The sequence below is a fragment of the Argopecten irradians genome, chromosome 15, assembly GCF_041381155.1.
Source record: "Argopecten irradians isolate NY chromosome 15, Ai_NY, whole genome shotgun sequence".
NCBI classification, from domain to species: domain Eukaryota; kingdom Metazoa; phylum Mollusca; class Bivalvia; order Pectinida; family Pectinidae; genus Argopecten; species Argopecten irradians.
Window position 1 is genome coordinate 23,357,282 of NC_091148.1, and position 2,534 is coordinate 23,359,815.

Sequence of the window (2,534 nt, forward strand, 5' to 3'; positions counted from 1 at the left end):
AACACTCAACATTAACGTTCTGCAGTCTCCTCAAATACAACAACACTCAACATAAACGTTCTGCAGTCTCCTAAAATACACAAGCACTCAACATAAACGTCTAGTCTCCTAAAATACACAAGCACTCAACATAACGTTCTGCAGTCTCCTAAAATACACAAACACTCAACATAAACGTTCTGCAGTCTCCTCAAATACACAAGCACTCAACATTAACGTTCTGCAGTCTCCTAAAATACACAAACACTCAACATTAACGTTCTGCAGTCTCCTAAAATACACAAGCACTCAACATAAACGTTCTGCAGTCTCCTAAAATACACAAACACTCAACATAAACGTTCTGCAGTCTCCTAAAATACACAAACACTCAACATAAACGTTCTGCAGTCTCCTCAAATATACAAGCACTCAACATAAACGTTCTGCAGTCTCCTAAAATACACAAGCACTCAACATAAACGTTCTGCAGTCTCCTAAAATACACAAACACTCAACATAAACGTTCTGCAGTCTCCTAAAATACACAAACACTCAACATTAACGTTCTGCAGTCTCCTAAAATACACAAGCACTCAACATTAACGTTCTGCAGTCTCCTAAAATACACAAACACTCAACATTAACGTTCTGCAGTCTCCTAAAATACACAAACACTCAACATTAACGTTCTGCAGTCTCCTAAAATACACAAACACTCAACATAAACGTTCTGCAGTCTCCTAAAATACACAAGCACTCAACATAAAATCTGCAGTCTCTACACAAGCCTCAAATAATTCTGCATCTCCTAAAATACACAAACACTCAACATTAACGTTCTGCAGTCTCCTAAAATACACAAACACTCAACCACATGGAACGCGAGATCTTCCCCAATACATTAACTGGTAATAGGACGTTAAGTATATTACAACCAACAAATAACGTCTTTGAAGAGTTATTCTCATATGCCCCACATTTAACACGTCATTAAAAGGAGGATGCTAGTGTTAATATTCTTCATTTAACTCGATAATATTCACCGAAATCAATTTTTCATTTCAGGTTTCCTCAGCAAACACAGAATTTTATGATAGTATTATACAGTGAAAAAGAAAAAAAATGATGCTCAATAAAGTATTGGTAATTATTTGGATATTTGCCACTGATAATAGACATATGACCTGTGTGACTACTTCTGGTTCAATGGCGGACTTTAAGAGACTGACCAGCGATATATTTACAAACTACAGTGTGGAAGCGAGACCGATGGCAAACCTGAGTGAATCTGTGGAGGTCTACACACTTTTCTCTCCACTCTTTCTTCTAGACGTGAACGAGGTCTCAGGAACAATCACCATGACAATGATATTGTGTATGTATTGGATGGACTTCCAGTTGGCATGGCAACCTTCAAATTATGGCGGTATAACTGATGTTGTCGTCAATTCGTCTAAAATATGGAAGCCCTATCTGTTTGTGCTATCGTCTGCTTCAGATATGGAAATGGTTGGATCTGACATATATACCGCGAGAATAAATAGCTTTGGCGGTGTCCTGTGGTGTCCCGGCAGAATGATAACCTCTAGTTGTTCTGTCGATATGACGAGGTACCCGGCTGATTCCCAGAACTGCTCTGTGCTTATGTTGCCATGGGGCTATGGTATTAACGAAATCAAGCTCGTTCCTCAAAGTCGAACATTTTATATGAAAATGTACACTCCTAATGGTGAATGGGATATTGATAGAACATTAATTGATAATTTTTTCGGTGTGTATTATGATACGTCCATCATTGGTTTCAGCATGATATTGACACGGAAATCCAAATATTTTATAATATCAATGGTCGTACCTGTGTTCATTCTTTGCTTCCTCAATCCGTTTGTGTTTCTGCTTCCCGCCCCGTCAGGGGAGAGAATTTCCTACACCATCACCATGTTCCTGTCTCTGGCGGTTTACATGACACTTGTCGGGGATAACATGCCCAAGGTATCTGAGCCGATGGCCGGGATCTCCTACTTTATCCTGGTATCGCTGGTTTTCAGTGCTGCAATAGTAATGCTGACAATATTCACTCTTCGCTGTGAGGCAGTGACAGATGTAACGAAGTTCCCTTCGTGGTTAATTACCTTATTGAAGAAAAAGAAATCCCTAATATGTATGTTCAAATATAAGAAAGAAAACAAGAACACCATCGCTCCTAGTAAAGGTCCACCTCTCGATGCTGACAACATTTGTCCTTTACCTGAGGTGGAGAAAGAACAACCACCTTTTGATTCCATGGAAACCTACTACCCATAAAAGCGTGACGTCATGGCCTTTATCGACATTAGTTTATTTTGTATCACCCAGATATCAGTGATTGTCATTATTTCGTGGTTTACCCTTTCTTATTATAATTAGTGTCATTGTAACATCATTGATTTTAGTACGTTCAAAAGTTTAGTGGATAAGCGAATCTTAACAGATCTAAACGATTTTCCTTAGCAATACTCCACAGAACCGCAAACACAGTAATTGCTGTGTAGCGATATTGGGTCAATAGCAAT

The 2,534-nt window shown here is 38.8% G+C and overlaps 1 protein-coding gene across 1 annotated transcript; it reads left to right on the forward strand.

The window, feature by feature from the left end:
• Positions 1 to 1,188: 1,188 nt before the first annotated feature.
• On the forward strand, positions 1,189 to 2,286 carry LOC138308681 (neuronal acetylcholine receptor subunit alpha-3-like). Its single transcript, XM_069249715.1, has one exon. It carries the CDS (start codon positions 1,189 to 1,191, stop codon positions 2,284 to 2,286), a length of 1,098 nt encoding a protein of 365 aa, XP_069105816.1.
• The last annotated feature ends 248 nt before the right edge of the window (positions 2,287 to 2,534 follow it).